Source organism: Myiozetetes cayanensis, unplaced genomic scaffold (assembly GCF_022539395.1).
Source record: "Myiozetetes cayanensis isolate MyiCay16 unplaced genomic scaffold, myiCay2020 scf7, whole genome shotgun sequence".
Taxonomy (NCBI): Eukaryota; Metazoa; Chordata; class Aves; order Passeriformes; family Tyrannidae; genus Myiozetetes; species Myiozetetes cayanensis.
In genome coordinates this window covers 30,334,358-30,353,401 of record NW_026087964.1, presented here as the reverse complement: position 1 = coordinate 30,353,401, position 19,044 = coordinate 30,334,358, and the positions used below count along the sequence as shown (strand labels likewise).

The following is a 19,044-nucleotide window of genomic DNA, read 5'->3' as shown; positions in this document are numbered from 1 at the left end:
ATAGCAAATTTCATTATGTTCAAGTTGAAAGTTTTTTCCTTTCTTTCAGCAGCCCACGTAATAGTTAAATGTAGCCAGAACTAGAGCTTCCAGTAAGTTGCCATGCCCAATTTTAAACCATTGGAGGACAGGAGAGCTCCATACATGTGATGAAATGATTATAAAAGTGATGGTATATAAACTGTGGGCTCTGTCTTTTGATTGGCAAGATAACCATTCTGATACTGGTTGAGCACGCAGTGAAAGTGATATTCAAGTGGCTTCTCTTTACTCTATAGTTTTCCAACTTTGAATTCACTATTTGGGAGGGACCAAACCTGCAATGTGCTATGAGGGTGAATGCAAATGAAAGAATGTATCTGGAAACCAAAACTCTTTAATGTTAAAGACAAAGGTCCTCTATGTAAATGTAATTTGATGGCCTCGACAAGCCAAAGGAGACATTTCATTGCCGGGTTAGGACAGATTTTTCAGTATGTTGTCAACATGGTATGCACCTAAAACAACAGCATGTTGCACTCCTGAGCATCAACTTTCAACCTTCTGTTCTTATCTGCCAAGAAGCAGCACTGTGGTAAATAAGTCTCCCCATTAATAGTTTGAAACAAGTAGGGTAATGTTCCGTAAATTTTTTAGCCACTCTTGGTAATTTGAGATGCATAGAGGAAATACCTCTGATGTGTTTAGAATGAGAGTGTAACACTGCTTTTACTTCTACTGTCAAAATTATACATGTCTATATTACGAAATGCATTTATGCCTCATTTTTCTATTACAGTATCCCAACTGGTAGTATAATCTGCAACCAGTTTTTAAAGAAATACATCATGTACATTTGGACTGTATGTCTTGTTGTCTGAAATGTGCAGGAACTGATGTTTACTTTGTTAAGGGAGTGTGCTGCACAGGTCTGTGAAAAAACTAAGCAACTGGCTTTAGGAGCAGCCTTTACTATACACTTTATTTCGACAGCTTCCTATTTTACATTGAAGTAACTTCTGATATAAAACATTAATAATTCTCTGCATGTTGGGGTTGAGCTAAATGTGCTACAGACTAAGATACAATGCACTTGAGAAATGCGTCAGAAATAAAGAAAGTAGGACATTTCCATCTGTGGCAAGGCTTACCAGGAAGTTACTGCTGCAAAGTAAGTGTCCTACATAGCCTAGAACAGAAAATGGTCTGGGAAGGCATGTAATTAAAACTGAAGGAGAGGAGCAATGGAAGAGAGACTTCCAGCAGGTGAAGTGCAAAAGGTCAAGAATCTGGGAAGCTGATAATGATTATCTCTGAGAAATTCTCACTGCAGAAGTGGAAAACTATCTGGCAGTGGCAGATCATCCTAAAGAAGAAAAATAATTTGATCTAAGAGGAACTTAAGCTAGTAGTGGTCGCAGCTGCCCCCACTGCTGTCTTCTGTAGTTATTGACCAAATATGAAGATTGTTTCATTAATGCAAAAGGAAATGAGTTGATGGGATTCATGCACGTGAGGTCACACCCAGGAAGCAAGTTCCCGGTTTAGATTCTTCGAAAGTTTATGTGCAACTTGCTCTTGAGGAATTGAAGAGGTTGGTTGAACGGCTTTGCTGTGGAGCCTGGCATAGGAGAAGGATCAGCGGGCTCCATGGTAACACGTGTGCATGAGCTTATGTTTGGATGAAAAGATCAAAGAGGCTGTGAAATGCCAAATATAGGCACTCGCCCTCTAGACTTCAGATCTCATTCCTTTTAGGGCAATTTCAATATTAGAACACTAGGCAGATAAAAAGAAATCTCTCAGTCTAAAACTGACAGTCTTGGGTGAATAAATTCACCTTGGCAGCAGAATGCAAGGATATTTGAATGTAATAAGAAAAATGGCTGCAGAATGCCCAAAGGTATGAGTGATGTTGCTATGCTGTGATTGATAAAGCTTTGATTGTGGGCAAAAAGATAGCAAGTATAAAGTAAGTTTAGTATTCGATGTGCAGTGAACAAAATGAAGGACACACATTGCAATCCATCCTAAAATGGAATATGTGGTGAATTGTAGAAAGGGCTATTCCCCTTTTTCTTTTTGTTCCAGGGTATAAAAGCATGAGAAATCCTATTCTTACCTTTCACATATCAGTCACATTTTCTTCTTGCTCTAGGATGCCTGAACCAAGCAATCATGGCTTTTTAAAGATTCTTGCAGCTTTAAAGTCATGTTTTTAAGAACATGAATGTGTAGCATGATTTTTGCTGATCTTTGAACTCTCCCCCACTGTAATAATATTAGCTGCTTATCTCAGGACCATGATGTGCTTTCAGGTATTTATGAAAGCCAAGACCAGTTCAGGAACTATAGGCACAGAGTCAAAAAATAATAATGTGGAAATAAGAATGCACTGAAGCCACACAGTGCACTGAATACTACTGATGTGTAGCTTTTTTTCAACCCAAGTGGTATACTGGGAAATATGGTAATTCATTTCTCACAGATATTGTGATTAAAAGGGTATAAAGATCTTACAGGCAAATCTTACCTTCTGTGGCTTAAGTAAGCATTGTTCAAAATAAAGACCAGTACTTGGCTACTGGAATCAAAGGATGCAAGTAATTCCAAACAAAGTAATTTGATACCATTTTCAAACATAAAGCGGAAAATAGAAAAGGACGCTAATTGGACAATATATGTTCCCCAGGGAGCTGCAAAAGGAAGTTGTGCATGAAAATAAAATAAGTTCTTGGAACTGAGGAATGAGACTGAAGGTCATGAATAGGCTAGCAGGCACATTCATGCACAAGTAAAATCGGTACATTTGCTTTGGTCTCCTGCATAAATGCGGTATATCAGCTTGCCAAGTCCAGTGTGTGCAAAAGAGCCACAATTAGGGCTAGAAATACACTGAAAGAAAACCCATTATCTTGAAATGTACTTAACTTCAAAAAATAAGTTTCCCCACTTGACTTCCCTGGCTTGCAGTATGCTTTCTGATCTTTAAACATTCTTTTCTTTTCCCTGTTGCTAAGTGAAAGTCTTACATAAACAAAGGAAATCAACTGTGTTAAAAGGATGGAAATGACTGTATGCAAAAAGCTGTCAAATCTACAGAGTAGGCAAACTGGAAAAAACCATTTTTTAACCTAATCCTTTCAGTTACAGCAATGATGTGCAATACTTATGCTGTTCAGAGAAAGTTAGTGTGGTGTGGGTTAAAACTGTTGGGGATTAATTCTCTCAATTTAAGAAAAAGAGTTTCTGTCGCCTCAGTGATACGCTTGAGGCTTTTGGGGGGCTTTTTTTGGGTTTGCTTTTCTTTCCCAGAAGGAATCATTTTGATGCTAATTGTCAGCATGAAATGTCTAGCGCACTGTGAGGACCTGCAGGGTCACGTTCTAGTTACTTTAAGAGGCTAAGGCTTCCTTCAGCTTCCCACTACATGGTCACAGGAGAGGGATGGAAAACTCCTAAGGGCAAACAGGTCATATGTGGGCATGGAATCATCCTCTGGATACTTGTTTCTCTCCATTGCAGGTACAGGCAGGCTATATTCCTAAACAAGGAGCTTCAGCTGAACACCTAGGCTGATGAATTAAAACTTTAGTACTGGAAGAGCTAATCTTAAAGACAAATTTTATGACCAAGAAGCTGACGTAATGCCTTACCTTTCTCTACAGTGTGACCACAATGCACGTTTGGATGTGAGCATGGTCTCCGGTCATGTACCAATGGAGTATACCTAACACAGCATAAGAAAAGACATAGTTTAGATATCATAGATCTATTTCAATTACAGAAATTTTATCTACCTATTAATATTGAATGGATGTACAGCTGTTGGTTTAAATAAATGTAAGTAGGGCCAGAAAAAACAAACACTCACCTCCCACATGGTTTGTATCACAGTTTTAAAACTATGATCCACAGGCAGTTAACAAGCTATAGATGCTAGCTGTTCTGGTTTCCAGCTATGAGCAGTTTAAGTAGACTAAATATCACTCCAGATTCTGTGTCTTAGTAATATGAGGGATGTTAAGAACTCAGGAACAGGAGGACAGGTGGTGTGCATAATCACTGAATAGGAAAGACACAAGAGACACTCTTATTAAGATACCCATTTTGCAAAAAATTTTGAGGACTTCTACAATAACAGCAAAATCTAGTCCAGTAATAGGGAGTGTGTACAGAATGCTACAGAATTTAGCACCAGTAAATATGCTTCCTTTGAAATGGTGAATTAGATGTGCAGCAGGATCTGGTCACACTTCAAAGAATAATATGCAGAGCTGAAGATCCATCTGTTTGCTCTTGCTATCACCATTGAGGCTGCTGTATGCTAAGCAGTCTTTTGACTACTTCAAAGCACGTTTGAAGTCTTTGCTGTGCCTATCCTATGCACACAAAAAAAAGCAAAAGTGCCTTAACAATATGAGTAGCTGGTATTTTTGTTCATTTTACTTGTAAGTGAAAACAATTTGTTCCTGCTATGTATCATTTCTGGACTCTTTTTTTTTTTTTTTTTCTGGGTTGGTTTTTTTTTTTTTAGCTACGATAGCGAGGGCCGTCTAACAAACGTTACATTCCCAACTGGAGTCGTCACTAATCTTCATGGGGAAATGGAAAGGGCCATTACAGTGGACATTGAGTCATCCAGCAGAGAGGAAGATGTCAGCATCACTTCAAATTTGTCATCAATAGATTCTTTCTATACCATGGTTCAAGGTACTGTAAACAAAAGATTTCTCAGCAGTTACCAACCTGAAAATGGTTTTCTTGTGGTACAAGCAGCTCCAAATAGAAGTGAAATTTTAGGGGCATAGTGTTTGGAGGAAGGAGCGATACATTTTTACACAACTCAGTTTATAGAAAGAACTGTTCAGGGAAAGAAGTAGTTGCAACAAAAGTAGAATTAAGTAAGTTTTCTAACTAATAGCTCTTGTTAACAGCTATGGAAAGTAGTGAGAATACCCACTTTGTATTAAAAAAGAATCTTAAGAAGAGATGGATTGAAAGGGAAACAGACACAGAAATAGCATGAAGTGAGATTTTAGCTTTAAAGTAGCATGTGACTTCCCAGCAACCACATCCTTGCAAAAGTCAGTAGTCATATATGCTTAGGATTTGGCCAAAAACACCTCATGAAACAACAGAAAAAGTTTTGTGCCAGTCTGAAGAAGATACTGTATGGATGGGATTTTTTTAAGTGTTTAAGTAACTTTGATGATGGGTCCTAAAGTCGTTTGTGCTCCTATGTGATACAAATATTCTTAACAATCTCACCCTGGCTGTTTATTAATTACCATTGGGTCAGTTATGTGAGGTCAAGATGTTAAATGAACATACTGCATAAAGTGTGCAGAACAAAGGCAGAGTCTTAACCCAGACAGGCAACCTGTAATTCTCTTTTTGGCCTTTCCAGATCAGTTAAGAAATAGTTACCAGATTGGTTATGATGGCTCCCTGAGAATCCTGTACGCCAGCGGCCTGGATTCACACTACCAGACAGAGCCGCACGTGCTGGCTGGCACTGCCAACCCGACCATGGCAAAGAGAAACATGACCCTCCCAGGGGAGAACGGGCAGAACCTGGTGGAGTGGCGATTCCGGAAAGAGCAAACCCAGGGAAAAGTCAACGTGTTTGGCCGAAAGCTTAGGGTGAGTGTGCAAGCATGCATGGTATCTACTGCATTCTCATTAAGGAATGAGGAAATGTAAATACATTCCTGTAGGTATTGCCATCCAGATGCATCCATTCTGCAACCACAGAATATTTACCATAGACAAGCTGACTGTAGATCTGGAAGTACTTGTTTTTATTACTTCATTTATTGCCTGTTTTTACTTATTAATTGCTCTTTTCTGTGGAATTTAAACTGCTTGGTTTAGCCTGGAATGGATAAAAAGAATAATTTTCTGCTCTCCTTCACTGTTTTTGCTTCTGGTACTAAATTCACTGAACTGATTTTGAATCCTGTTCTAAATTATTCTAACGTAAGTTAGCACAATCCCTGGATTTTATTTCTTCTTTTACTTTAAATGAAAATTGTACTAATAGTTATTTAAGGTAGAAAGGGTTTAACTATGTGTGCATGTGTACGGCATATTCCTCTAACATATGTCTTTACCATTTTGTTGGCATTTCTTTTTCCTGTATAGTGAGTGAAATACAAGTACGAAGCAAACAATGATTTATGACAGCCATTTGGTAAAGACAACATAGATTAAGCATTTAAAATGGTGTTGCCAGGAGACCATTTCAAGACCACATCAGGGGTCTGACTTACTATTAGAACTGAACTCAGTTCTTTAAAATAAGGCCTAGGCAGTGTATCAAATGAAGGTAAGTACTTCCAGACCCCTTGACTTCTTGCCATTTGAAATCTTAAAATATTTTATATCTTCCACTGGGAGAAGAAAGGAGGGAATGCTGTCATGCAGATTATATTCCTCTTACCACTTCCTCTAGAAGAAGAATGGATTTTTTTCTGAGAAGGAATAATGATTATGCTCAGTAACTGCTGCTTAAGAACAGCATATTAGTAACCCACCTGTGGCAGCTGTCTTACATGGATAAGGAAGACGAAAAGGAAGCCATGCTTCTGGAGCTCATCCTTGTGGTTCTGGCTCATAGGCGTGTCATTACATAGCACAGTGGTATAATACACCTGCCAATTCATTTGTGAAAGCAGCCCAAGAGAAAACAAAATAACCATACAAATGGCATTTGGTTTTGGCAGTGAAATGAATCACCATGAGTGCAGTTGTCAAAACCAAATTTTGGCATTCAAGTGCAGAGGAGGTAAAAGAAATGTCACAGGCAACTTTAACTTGGAAGAGTTAACACTGAAAAAAGGGAACATCAGAGAAAAGGGAAAGATTTAACAAGATGGAGGGGAAAATGAAAGATTACAGATTAGAGTAATATAGTAGATATTTAAAAGTAGTACTTAAAATTAGTAATTAAAACTGTATATACAAATGGGAGAAGAAGGGCAGATGGACAACATGGGCTAATAAGAGACAAATGCCTCAAAAAAATAGGAAAGAAACTTGTCAGCAATGTAAAAAAAAAAAAAGGAAGGTTTTGTGAAATTGATTTACATGGAAAGATATTACTGAAATGTCACTCGAGGGTGGGTAGGGGGATGTAGGAAAGTAGAAAAAGAAAACAACAGAAAGAAGAACTGGAATAACTTATGGAGCTCATCATTTCCATCTACAGACAGATATGTCAGTAACATTTTGTTGCAAAGAAGACAAATGTAGACAAAAACCAGTGACAAAATGTATTGCCAGTAAATGTACTCATGACACATCAACTGACGTGTTATATATATTCAGTATCTAACATTACAAAGTACATTCTCAAGTACTCTCTTGGTTTTCTATCTTGTATTAGTTCTACCCATTACTTGTAGACTCTGTAAAGAAATTAATTAGTAATTACGTCACCCTACCTTAACTCCACAGTCTTCTATCAATCTTGCCTTTGTTCAGACTTGTTTTGTTATTGTTCAATAAGCTAGTTTTGTCCCTGGACCTGTGTGTTTGGTCTGTAGGCCGATCTCAGGCAAAGGTTCTGGTCTTCTGCATGGAAGAGCCTTTTTACAGCCTTTGTATTGAGGGTCTCAAAATAAGTCTCAAATAAAAGAGCTCATATGAACTCTGTCTCAAGGGATGCACCCCGAGCAGACAGGTAACACAGACAAGGGAGCTCACAAGAAGAGTTTGCTCTGCCTCCTGCTGAGACCTGACATGCTCTTTTCACATCACCTCTTGAATCTCTCTGTAAGGAACAGCAATATATTCCTACTCCTAATGGAGGAATCACAGACAGATTTCATGCATCTCACTAGAAAGAAAAACAGGAGTTAAAGCAAAGCAGGATAGATGGAGACCTAAATTACTGAAATGTAGCAGGACAGTAGCTAGGGACTGTCAAAAGACTCAGTTTTGTGGCATTAAGTGTTTCTTCACTGAAATTTTCCCCAAGTACAATTTTCATCATAATGGAACCCAGAGGTTTCAAATATATTTGGAGTGAGGTTGTCTCACACACAATAAAAATGTTCAACTTTTGCTGTAAAAGCATTTTGGTAGCAGAGCTGTTGTTAAGAAGCATTTAAGTTGAAGGCAGTGTTTTAGCTGAGATATGTTATTCCAGCCCCATATTGCCCAAAGAAAGAAGCTATATCACCAAAACTCATTGTTATTCTAATTGCCATCTGTATTATGAGATTATTCAAGCACACCCAAATTTCACCAAAAGCTCACGTGTCTGAATGCAAGAGCTCTGTCAGCAAAGTCTGATAGCATAAAACTGGCTGGAGCAAGAGACACTTCCTTCCTTTCCCCTCATATCCTGCTGTTACACAGACCAGACAGATGGGAAGGGGGAAAAGCAAGGGATGTTATTATCCCATCTAGCAGCTAGGGCAGTGAGACAGCCGGATTAAGTACTTTGTTGCAATTTACACCGGAAGGATGTGCCTAGCCAAGAAATTAACCACAGTTGCCTGGAAGTCTGCCCTAACCATAAACCATCCTTCTTTCCTTGCCAGTTCAGAAATCAGAAGTGCCCATTTTCACTTCAGTGTCTAAGCCCAAGAGATAGACAAGAAAATTAATAAAAATCATAATTAAATGTAAAATAAGGAAGGAGAGATGGAGAGAAAGGGAAGGAAAAAATCAGAGAAGCAAAACATGCAGCGAGATGCAGAGATGAGTGCAGGCATGTGTGGGAGACACTGAGAAATAAAAGCCAAACAAAATTTAACAATGAATTTAAATAAATGAGCTAATATTAGATGTTGTAAAATTTTAACAAAAACTACCTGAAAATAAAGAAGTCCAAAAAAAAAATTACAAAAAGGAGTTCAGTGGGAATATTTCATAGTGTAAGTTTAACTTACTTCTAGAATCAGTCTTGTAGCATTCATTTTTCAGATTATATTTAAATAATATTTGATGGCTGAGTAAATAGGTAAAGTAGCTGTTCTGCATCTGCTAGACTTTGTGTTATTTACTTAGAAGTTTTAAATGAAAATATGATTTTTTTTCCCTAAATTGGCAGTGCAGATTCCTCTCATGTCAGTGTTTTCATATTAAAAAAGAGAAAGGTAATGCACACAGACAGACTGAACAAAACTGAGCATTTGTAGGATTTTTTTTTCATATTTGCCTATGACCTGTCACCAACACTTTAATACCTTTTCTATCAATAATAAAGAATCTAATTTATAATGATCTTTTAGAAGCTTATCAGCCTCAGGGTGTAAGTAACAACATCCATGATATATGGATTTTTGAACATGCAGCCCTGAAAATTGCAAAAATCCTCCAGCAATTTCTTTAGTCAGTATATCTGTTGTCTTGTTTGTTCTGAATGTTATTTAGCCATCTTTCATCACCTCTTTGTAATGTATGTGTTAATAATAACTTTAAAAAGACACAGCAGATACAGAATGGCTTACAGATGAACAAAGAAGTCCTCAAGGCCTTTTGAAGAACACTAAAATACAGTTCAGTGCTGAGAGGAATGGAGAAGTGCAAAGATACTGATATAGGAGATGAAAACCAAACATTTCCTTTCATAAATTCAAAAACGAGAGCTGATTCAATGAAACTGAAAATTGGCATATTTAAAACGCTAAAAGGGGGGAGGGGAGGAGAGATTTCAATGTGAAAGTATTTCACAGAAATCACTGTCCACTGCTGTAGTTTATATATACATACATCAATAATAAGGTTTTCAGCATAAGTGTATCCAGGCTAAGGCTTTAATTTCAAATCAAAATAGTTATAAACTTCAAAGCATTTATAAATGTTTTTCCATGGCTCAGTAGTCTTCCAGTTATTTATGGCTTTAAGTGGTCAGTTAACTAGGAGAAAGACATAATCCTCTACTAAGGCTTTCAGCCTCATAAATATGTTTCAGGATGGTATACTGAGTTAAACTTCCATTTGATCCAGAAGGCGAAAGCGTATGTTCTAAAAACTGGTTAACCTTAATTTGAAGGATTAACATGCTTTTGAAGATCTTCATTTTGTATTTACCATTTTGAAAAATACTTGCTGTGAAGAACTGGGATTCAGTTCTTTCTAGCGTGATTATTATGAAGTGGAAAAGCAGTTGCTAGGAATATATTTTGACAATAATTTGCTAGATGTACTTTGGACTGACTACAAAAGATGTAGTTTGTTCATTGAAATGGTCCCATTTATTACAGAAGTTTTCAGTGCACATCTTTCAGTATTTTCTTAACAGTTGACTAAGCATCAAGAAAGAACACATTGAAACAAATTCTGAGCCATCTCTTCATATAATCAGACCTTCTAGATACTAATATAGTGCCTTACATTTATATCAAGAAGTCGCTAAAACAATTTACGCATACAGCAAATCAATCACTGTAAATGATATTTAAAGGTAGCTAGCTTTGTGGGAATTGCAGGTGGCCAGGGTTTGAACAGCATGATTTATTGTGTCATTTTGTTTGCTTTAAAAAGGTTAATGGCAGAAACCTCCTTTCAGTTGACTTTGATCGAACCACAAAGACAGAAAAGATCTACGATGACCACCGTAAATTTCTGCTGAGGATTGCCTACGACACGTCAGGGCACCCCACGCTGTGGCTACCGAGCAGCAAGCTGATGGCTGTCAATGTTACCTATTCATCCACAGGTCAAATAGGCAGCATACAGCGAGGGACGACTAGTGAAAAAATAGAGTATGATGGACAGGGAAGGATAGTGTCTAGAGTGTTTGCTGATGGGAAAACTTGGAGTTACACGTACTTGGAAAAGGTAAAGAACAGTAGGGTTTTAAAAAATGCTTGGAATGCACTGAAATTCTGTAGCATCTCACTGCTGCTTACAAAGCCAAAATAGGTAGTAGAAACACATTTCAATTATTCTAAGTATCACCATGTGATTCCAAGGGGAATGTTTCATTGCACAGATATGTAATCATGCTGTAGCTAATTGCTAGGAATTGATGTGGTTTTAAATTATTTAGGCCACTAACTAACGAAGAAGCATCTGTATTTACCTTTTATCTTAAAACTTAAAATAAAGTACAGGGACTATCTGAAATTCAGCAAGGCTGAAAATAATTTGTTTGCAAGTGCTTCACTGTTGTGTGTTTGTTTTTTTCACTACCAAGAAAAGCTCGTTTCTAAATAGATACAACTATCAATTTGTACTTGCTATATGTTGTAGCATCAGAACAAGCAATAGGCAAAAGATAAGGAATCTTCATTCTATATAAAAATTTCTCAGTGATAGCTCTCCTCTTAGAAATATCTGTGAATCCTCTGAAATATCCTGTGAATCCTATCCCTTCTTAGATCTCATGACTGCTATGTGGAAAGAAAATCCATTTCTTTCTGGGGTTTAAATATACTTCTATTGAAGCTGTTGCTCAGCAAATACTGTTTACCAGTTACCGCAAACATAATTCAATCAAGACCTATGATACATAATAGTCATACATTAGAAAAATGTCAGAATAATTCCATGTAGCTCCTTTTGATACGAATAATGAATCAGTGGTTTTGCCTATGTCTCAAAAGCTTACAGAACACAGTATTCAGAGATCTCAGGCTATTCAAATTCTTCAAAATCATCTCTTAATTGTAGGGAAGAAATTGTATCTTCCATATGTTGTTCTCCTTGTGAGTTAATGGCTCTAAGACAGTTTTACTTCTTCCCATATTAAACATGACTTATCAGAATCCATTGACAATCTGCTGTTTAGCTGTGAGTGCTTGATAAAAGAGTGATACAGTCATAACAAGTAGCAAATTATGAATGTGGAACTACTAATTACAGAGCCCCTTACAATTAAGCATACAAGTAAATTAGGCAGGGAGATGTTAACAACATGTAAGGTCAAGGATAACTCAATTAAAGAGGAGATAATTTTCTCAAGTGGGAATGTCACATTTTCATGAAGAAATAGTATCGGTATATGGCGGGAGGGGAGATACTGCACCATTTGTCACATGATAAAAATCTGTTCTTAATTTTCAGTCAATGGTTCTTCTGCTTCATAGCCAACGGCAGTATATCTTTGAATATGATTTGTTGGATCGGCTTTCTGCTGTCACCATGCCCAGTGTTGCTCGTCATACCATGCAGACTATCCGCTCCATTGGCTATTACCGGAATATATACAACCCCCCAGAAAGTAATGCTTCTGTTATAATGGACTACAATGAAGAAGGGCAGCTCCTTCAAACTGCTTTCCTGGGGACAAGCCGAAGAGTATTATTCAAGTACAGGCGGCAGACCAAGCTCTCAGAAATTTTATATGATAGTACAAGAGTTAGTTTTACTTATGATGAGACAGCAGGAGTCCTGAAAACAGTAAACCTCCAAAGCGATGGTTTTATCTGCACCATTAGATACAGACAAATTGGCCCATTGATTGACAGGCAGATTTTCCGCTTTAGCGAAGACGGAATGGTAAATGCCCGATTTGACTACAGCTATGACAACAGCTTCAGAGTGACTAGCATGCAAGGTGTCATCAATGAAACCCCACTGCCTATTGATCTCTACCAGTTTGATGACATCTCTGGCAAAGTTGAACAATTTGGAAAATTTGGAGTTATATATTATGATATTAACCAGATCATTTCGACAGCTGTAATGACATACACAAAACACTTTGATGCACATGGCCGCATCAAGGAAATTCAGTATGAAATATTTCGGTCATTAATGTATTGGATTACGATTCAGTATGATAACATGGGACGAGTGACGAAAAGAGAAATTAAGATCGGGCCGTTTGCCAACACCACAAAATATGCTTACGAATATGACGTAGATGGTCAGCTCCAGACAGTCTATCTGAATGAGAAAATAATGTGGCGATACAACTATGACCTGAATGGCAACCTCCACTTGCTCAACCCCAGCAGCAGCGCCCGTTTGACACCACTTCGCTACGACCTGAGAGACAGAATAACTCGACTGGGTGATGTTCAGTACCGATTAGACGAAGATGGATTTCTGCGTCAGAGGGGTACTGAGATCTTTGAATACAGTTCAAAGGGCCTTCTGACTCGAGTTTATAGCAAAGGCAGTGGGTGGACGGTGATTTACCGTTATGATGGACTTGGACGACGAGTTTCCACTAAAACTAGCCTTGGACAGCATCTCCAGTTTTTTTATGCAGACCTTACTTACCCAACCAGGATAACTCATGTATATAACCACTCAAGTTCTGAAATCACATCTCTTTACTATGATCTGCAAGGACACCTTTTTGCCATGGAAATTAGCAGCGGAGACGAATTTTACATTGCATCAGACAATACAGGGACACCGCTGGCAGTTTTCAGTAGCAATGGTCTCATGCTTAAACAAATTCAATACACTGCTTATGGAGAGATCTATTTTGACTCTAACCTTGACTTCCAGCTAGTAATCGGATTCCATGGAGGCCTGTACGATCCACTGACCAAACTAGTCCACTTTGGAGAAAGAGATTATGACATACTGGCAGGCCGGTGGACAACACCTGATATTGAAATCTGGAAGAGAATTGGGAAGGATCCAGCTCCTTTTAATTTGTACATGTTTAGAAATAACAACCCAGCCAGTAAAATACACGATGTGAAGGATTATATCACAGGTAAGAGAAGGTTACTGGACTGCAGCTTGGGGATGCTGGACCTGTAGACCTGCAATTTAGAGGCAGTGAGACTGTAAGGTAGCAAGGGCAGGGGGAGTCCTTCTGTGACCATTTAAGCTCATTAACATCACAGGAAATATTTACTGGAAGTTGGCTGGTAGGCTTTTGCAAGGCTGCTAATGTAAATTGCCCGATAAGCTCCAGAGCCAGCACAGAGCCCAGCAAGCTCCAGGGCCAACACAAAGTAATGAGTGCACCACCAGGTGCAGAGAAAGAGGAGAAGGATAGTATAGAAACTCATTCAGCAACGAAAAGGTGCTGAGATGCCATTCTTGTAAATCTGAATTCTTAGGAAATCTACATACTTTTAACGGTTCTAGAGTTAGTGATGTGCAGTGTTTTCCATTATTCTACATATCAAAAATCTGATTGCACGTCACCAGAATTGTTTTTTAAATGTATGGCTCAGATACATGTGATTTTTCGCATTTATAGATGAAATAGATGCAAAGAAACCAAAATATTTTACACAGACAGTGCCAGACTATAGGAAGGGCTCAGCCCCACTTACTTATGTGTGAGACTACCACTCAGAAGAGCATCCTGGTAATCAAGTGGGTTTGCATTAATTTAACAAACAGCAGCTATTAAATGGGTTACTAGCAGGCTGCCTGGGAGTAAGGATAATAACAGACCTTCGGATCTGTCCTCTTTTAGCAGCATGTGCTGTAGGGGATGCAGTTGCAATCAGATTATTTGTAGCATTGAAAATTATGCATTTAGTTCAGAAATTGCCCTCAAAATACAGTTTGGTTCTTGTCTTAACATCTTTGATCTATGAAATACATAGACACACACTGCTTATATAAGGTTATCATTACAATTAGTAATTTGGCTGACTAGCAGTTTTAGATGCAGAGCCTCATGAGGCATTAGCACTTATTTGAAAATGTTAGAAATTGTTTTTAGATAAATATTTTTTGTTCTTTTAACATTTGGAAAAATTTACTCCCTTGTTCCACTTACTTCGAGTTTTCTTAACTAAAAATTACTAGACTTGGTAAGGAGTACTTTGCCAAACTCTAAGCTTAGTATTTGTGAAAGACAGGATCAAAAGGCAGAAACAAGGCAGAGTGCTCATTCTTGCCAAACAACTGGTAACTAAATATTGGCATCCCTAATTTATTTATTTTCAACAGAACATAAAATGTATTATAAATAATGTTATCTTATGCTAATTTAGTATCCTGTCTGCTTACTGATGCAACTGTAACACATTTCATTAGCTTTTAATTTCATCGGTCCAACTTCATCTTGAAGAGGGGGAGATTTCTCTTGAATCAACATAAAATATCTGCCAAATCATTTAAAAGGTAATTGACCATATAGGTGCTGTTTCAGGGGTAATCTGAAGACAATACATATATACCAAAAGGACAGGATGTGCCCTGCAGTACTTTTTTTTTTTTTTCTTCATTTTAAAGTATTGATGAAGAAGGTGCAACAATAAAGCATGTTTAGCCTGACCATGAAATCCCAGTTAGTTTAGGCTGTATTAGAAGGAAATCTCCTTTTAATTGCACTCTTATAATTGTCCTGGAAGTCACTGAGGCCTTCAAAATTGCTGAACCCTGCAATGCCTTTCAACTGAGCCTCATGAAACTCATACAGAACAGATGTTTTCTTGTAAGTTCAGAACTGCAAGTGTCCTGTATAGGCTTGCTATTCTAGCTGTACCACAAATCTAAATCCATACATATTAAAACAAAGACTGTTGAGTAATTTTCATGTTTCAGAAGGAAATCAACCATGCCAAAAGCTATTCCGTGTAAAAACTGTATGGTTGAAAAATATAGGACAATTCTTATTTTTCTCTCTTTTATTCTTTTAATAATTCTCTTTCAGATGTTAACAGCTGGCTGGTGACATTTGGCTTCCATCTGCACAATGCCATTCCTGGTTTCCCTGTTCCAAAATTTGATTTAACAGAACCTTCTTACGAACTTGTGAAGAGCCAGCAATGGGAAGACATACCAGTAAGAAACAAAACTAAACATACAAATAGAACGAGACAGAATGTTTCCCTCTATTCAGATCTTATTAGGCATGAATAATTCTGACAGCAAGGGTTACTTGCTAAGTTAAATCTGAACAGTACCTTTATCTACTTTCAAAAGAATTTAAGAAATTACAGATGCAGCTTTTTGTTAATAAGTGATAAGTTATATACCATTTTAAAGTCTGATAAGTTATATACCATTTTAAATAAGCTTTTGTTTGCTTTCAGCAATAATAAAAATGTAAAAAGACAATAATCAATGAAAGGAAGTTTAAGACCCTTTAAAGATGTCTAGTTTTCATGGCAGAAACTAGAGAGATTAGATTTGTACTAACACTCTGCCTGAAGGCAGAAACTGAACACTGTAGAAAAAAATAGACTGAAATAAACAGAAGAACAGGTGATATAAATTATGCATACCAGGCACCTCTACAATTTTAGTTCTCCTTAATATTAACCATGCATTATGGACACCATGTTTTATATGTAAAGATAAAATACTGAAAATGAAATTACCTGAGGGGTAAAGTCTGTTACATTACATAAAACCAAAACTCCAGGTGTTTATGAAGTTCTTTAGGAGCAAAAAAATGAACTATCATCCTGAAATCCTGCTGCAGTTTTAAATGATGGAAGAAATAAATGTCGAAGTGAATTCTAAATCTGCTATTTAAGAAAATTATATTTACAAATTAAACTTATTCAAAGACCTATGCCCTCAAAAATCCTATAGTTCTCAGTTAAGAAGGAAGAGTTAAGAGATATTAAAATGGATTATCCCATTGTGAGCAGTCAAAAACAGATCTCTTTCTACAAGAATCACGACAGAGAATATTACAAGATAAAAAGATTACATATTCTTAAAGAATTCTACAACCTAATGTAGACAAAAAGTCATTAGAAGGGTGCCCCAGCAGAAGGGAACATATGGAAGCTGACTTTGCGTGCAGGAACTTACTTGTTATTTTTTTAACATTATTTGTTTTAATAGTAAGCAATTGAGTAACAGGGAAAGACCTTAGAGCATGCATGAGAATATTGTATCCCATGAGCAGTAGAAGCAGTGAAGGAGGAGCGTGGCAAGCACTCCGGGCAAGGTGGTTGTACTGGGACATGAGAGACCTGTCATCAGGCATGGCTGTGAAGAACTATCAGAGGTTGTTTATTTAGACCTCAAAGGCTAAAGAATGAAATTATGCACTAACACCAGCAAAGGCACACCAGGAAGAGAACCAGTCTGGTCAAAGAGATGAGAGTAGACAGCTAGTTGTCAAAAATCTTCAGGAGAGAGCTCAGTGACATGAGGAGTGCCAGGGGCATGTGACATGACAGACCGAGAAAGGAGTGAGAGGAAAACAAAGATTCAAAATTCTCAGGTAGGAAGAAGCTGTGACTCTGATATTCATTGTTAAACAAGCAAATGCAACCAAGAGACAAGTAAACACACAAACCACTTAGTATTTTGAAACATTCTGGAGTGAGTGAGCTTTACTGAGCTCAGAGGATACATGTTAAAAATAAACAAACTTTGTCATTATGAAGTTGCTATAGCATCTCACCGCTCTCACTGATGATTGCTGTCTACAGTATATTTTGAGCTCAATAGCTTTCATGTAGGATTTACAACAGCTGAAATCCATACTTGTTAGCAAGTGCAGACAGGAATCTGCCACATTCAAGAAGAGCTGAGAGTCCAAGTCAATTCATGATTCCCTCAGGAACTGTCACCTCCAGAAAAGCTGCCCTTGAGGCAGAGCAGAGAAGCCTTTGCAAACTTTTTGCCAGGCTCAAGGCTGAATTAAGGTTGTATGAGTCTTATTAACTCCTGCTTGGTCTCCCACCCAGAAATTTGGGAAAACAGAACAGGCTATGAACTCATTTGTCAGCAATGGTTTAAGCAGTATTTTACTGAAGAGATAAGGGGTCAATTGGAAGATAAACTGGATCATCATTGGAAACCAAGTACTCTTTTTCAGAAGTGCAGCCAAAGCTATTTAAATCTTTCTCACTGTTTCCCGCTGAGACAACTGCCAGGGCAGCTGTCTGCTCCCTACCTCCATCAGTACTAGCTCATTCACAGCTTATTGCTGTTAAGACCCAGGGCTAGACAGATAAGGCGTGTCTGTTGTACGCAGCTGTAAGGTCTCATCCCAGCCATAGCTGACCCTGTAATTTGAGCTGTCCTGTTATCTGGCTGCATTAGATAACCATTCCTGCTAGCTGCTCCTGCTCTTTCAGCTGTTCTGGCTAACCACAGCAGTTATGCTGGCAGGTCCCATTCCCCAGCCATCCTCTCTTTACCAAAAGTGCATCTGGCACAGTTGGCTACATACAGCTCTTCCTTGACAGATTCTCCTATCCTAGCTTTTCCATTAGACTGGTCTCTTGGTTAATTCCATTCATTTCCCCTTGTCTTTGCTAGCTGTCAACAAAACACTCTGCTGTATTCAGGGTTGTGCCTGTCTGAAGTTCTTGGGGAGAAGCTCTTTTAGGCAGCAGGCTGATACCTGGAGTGGAATGGAAGTTCATGCAGCTGCACTGGCCACAGCCTTTTCAAACATCCCCATTTATCAGTTCCTGCAAGTATTTTCAACACAGGGCATCAGTCCCCAGTACTCCACCTCACTGGTCTGTACCATTTGCTTACCTCTCTTTTATTGTAAAGACTGACATTACACTTTGATTCCCCTTCTTCCTCTAGCAGTTTGAGGGCTTATGAGAGCCTTCCTGCTATTTGGTCTCAGGCTGCAGCTACCCATGAGACTCCTGTTTCCTGAGTCAGTAAAGAAAGGCTTGTTCCTGTTCTAAAGCACAGCTTCATGACCTGCAAAAATCAACTCGGTTTGGATGGACTCACGGTAGACAAGAATCATACTTGAACAAGCTCATAGGAGGAGGTGACATGATAGTAAGATAGCTCTTAGCCATATTAACATGACATGACCCAGCAGTGTGTACTCACAGCCCTGGAAGACAATTGTATCCTGGATTGTATCAAAAGGAGAGTGATCAGCAGGTCGAGGGAGGTGATTCTGCCCCTCTGCTCTGGTGAGAACCCACCTGGAGTGCTGCATCCACAGCTCTGGGGTTCCCAACACAGGAAGGACATTGACCTGTTGGAGTGAGTCCAGAGGAGGACCACCAAGATGATTTGAAGGGTGGAGCACCTCTCCTATGAGGGAGGACTGAGAGAGCTGGGATTGTTCAGCCTGGAAAAAGAAGGCTTAGGAATGACCTAATTGCAGGTTTCTAGTACCTGAAGGGAACTTACAGGAAAGATGGGGCAAGACTATTTACAAGAGCATGTAGTGACAGGACAAGGGGGAAGGGGTTCAAACTGAAAAGAGAGGAGGTTTAGATTAGATATTAG

At 38.3% G+C, this 19,044-nt stretch overlaps 1 protein-coding gene across 1 annotated transcript in view; it reads left to right on the top strand.

The window, feature by feature from the left end:
- Nucleotides 1-19,044, top strand: part of TENM3 (teneurin transmembrane protein 3) — a 1,298,714-nt gene that overhangs the window by 1,275,560 nt on the left and 4,110 nt on the right. Inside the window, 5 exon segments of the mRNA XM_050338169.1 lie at nucleotides 4,517-4,692; nucleotides 5,390-5,625; nucleotides 10,480-10,776; nucleotides 12,004-13,615; nucleotides 15,521-15,651. Of these exon segments, the coding sequence (XP_050194126.1) occupies nucleotides 4,517-4,692; nucleotides 5,390-5,625; nucleotides 10,480-10,776; nucleotides 12,004-13,615; nucleotides 15,521-15,651 (2,452 nt within the window).